This window comes from Pinus tabuliformis, chromosome X (assembly GCF_031772625.1).
Source record: "Pinus tabuliformis cultivar Carrire ecotype Pingquan chromosome X, CPIR1, whole genome shotgun sequence".
NCBI classification, from domain to species: Eukaryota; Viridiplantae; Streptophyta; class Pinopsida; order Pinales; family Pinaceae; genus Pinus; species Pinus tabuliformis.
Window position 1 is genome coordinate 369066510 of NC_142308.1, and position 1886 is coordinate 369068395.

Genomic DNA, 1886 nt, shown 5'->3' on the forward strand with positions numbered 1-1886 from the left:
CTTGCTGTAGCTATGTTTCAAGCTGCAAAAAATCAATTTTCTCTTGTGCATATTGTAGACATGTTTGAATTTCTGAGAGAGAGCCTTTGCTGATTTGGAATGTTTCATGATTAGAGGAATATATCAGAGTTTTTAAGAACTCTAATATTTTAGTAATTCGAGGCATATTCTTCATTGTCAAAATTACACCCCTTTAAAACAATGATTACAACTATGACCCAATGAGTAAAAGCAACACCCACTCACAGTACAAAGACACAGAAAAATCCTTTGTAAATGTGCAGCAAATGAATCAAGGAACAGAAACTATAATGAGTTTTAAATACAGTTCCACAACTGGGGCAGCAGCAACTGCAACATTGGCAACTGAGAAGAGAAGCCAGCTGCCTCAAGCTGGATCTTCAGAGAGTCTTCTTGCCCAATTAAGAGATGTACAAAAGAGGCTCCTTGAGTTTATTAGAAAGAGGGTATCACTTCTAGAAAAAGCACTGAATGCTGAATACCATAAGGAGTCAATAATTGCAGAGCAGAAGGAATTTGAGTCTATCAATGAAGAACCTGAGCAAGAGGCTAGAGATGCACATGTACCAAGCCCTGTAAATCAACCACTGGCAGAAATTGGTAGCACTGCTTTTTCTGCTCTATCAGCTCTAGGTTGATATTTATGCGTTTCTGCTGAAAGTTGACCCAAAGTTTTGATTCCAGATCCAGAAGAGGTGTCAACACATGCTTTTGATAATGATTCAAATCGCCTGGAATTAGCTAGACTTTACAACGAGATGTGTAAGGTGATTAATGAAAATGAGCAAGAATCATTTCAAACATATACAGGAAATAAGTCAGCTGGGCTTCGTTTGAGGAGAAATCTTCGCCCCCTTGACAGCTTGTGCGAAGGAGTTTGGAAAATTCTCAAAGTCCAGTATAATTCCACAAAGTTCCGAATCCAACAGTTCTAAAAAACGAACAATAATACCCTAATCAACAATCCGAGTTTATCCTATAACTGCTTCAAAGACTTGCAAGAACCTTTCCGAAATCTGTCCCGAGAGAATGCTTCTGCCTGCGATTTGCTTCAGATACTCATCCCAATTTTTTTTTATTTTTTTTTTTTACCTCAGTCCAGTGAAAATCCCAATCTGTACAGGCCTAAACCAATCTTCCAAATTTCACTACAGGAGCTTCTCACAGATTTCGAGACTTAGGAACCCTTCCGCACTTATCTCAGTGTGTACTGGGTGACTGCGGGTGTGATACAGGTTGTGGCCGGACTTCCAAAAAGCCTCAGGAAATGATGCCAGCCTCAGAGTTACCTCGGCCTACAACATATCAATTTATCACTTGGAGAATCTGTGTATATTCAGCGAGATCAGGCGATGCAGTCTTTGCAAATGTCGAACGCGTGAATGCGGAGCTCTTCACTCTCACCTATGGAGCCATTGTGCGCCAGCAAGTATGTGGCCATTGTGGAGCCATTGTGAGCCTTGGGAACAGAACGCTAGGAAGTATGTCTATATCTATGTATATATGGAAAACGGTGTTAGAAATATAACGCTACGAAATCCAGAAGTCATATATACAAATATTCAGCGGATCCATGGCTTCAGACGGCGATCATAAGAAGCAACAGCTCAGACTGTTTGGAGTGGATCTCACCCAACACTACACGAATTTCAGCCGCAACGACCGTAACGTGGTGCCGCAGTTAGTGGCTTCTGCTTCCAAGAACACAAGGACCGCTCAGGGCCCTAAAGGCCGTGTCTTTCGTTGTCGCTATTGCTCAAAAGTGTTCCACAGTTCTAAGGCACTGGGAGGACATCAGAATGCCCATATCAATGACCGAACTGCAAGCAAATCGAATCCAGTTCTCAATAACCCGCCAACTGACG

General features: G+C 41.8%; 1 protein-coding gene across 1 annotated transcript; it reads left to right on the top strand.

Annotated features, from left to right (window-relative positions):
• The first annotated feature begins 311 nt into the window (after positions 1 to 311).
• LOC149140042 (CHD3-type chromatin-remodeling factor PICKLE-like) lies at positions 312 to 956 on the top strand. The gene is made up of 2 exons (XM_089450881.1): positions 312 to 654; positions 706 to 956. Exons 1-2 carry the CDS (start codon positions 312 to 314, stop codon positions 954 to 956), a joined length of 594 nt encoding a protein of 197 aa, XP_089307007.1.
• Positions 957 to 1886: the final 930 nt, after the last annotated feature.

Excerpts from the sequence above, each read along its gene's own strand:
- LOC149140042 (XM_089450881.1), top strand. The coding sequence starts at position 312 with ATGAGTTTTAAATACAGTTCCACAACTGGGGCAGCAGCAACTGCAACA. Across the intron at positions 655-705 it reads TTCTGCTCTATCAGCTCTAG|ATCCAGAAGAGGTGTCAACA; the intron begins GTTGATATTTAT and ends TTTTGATTCCAG.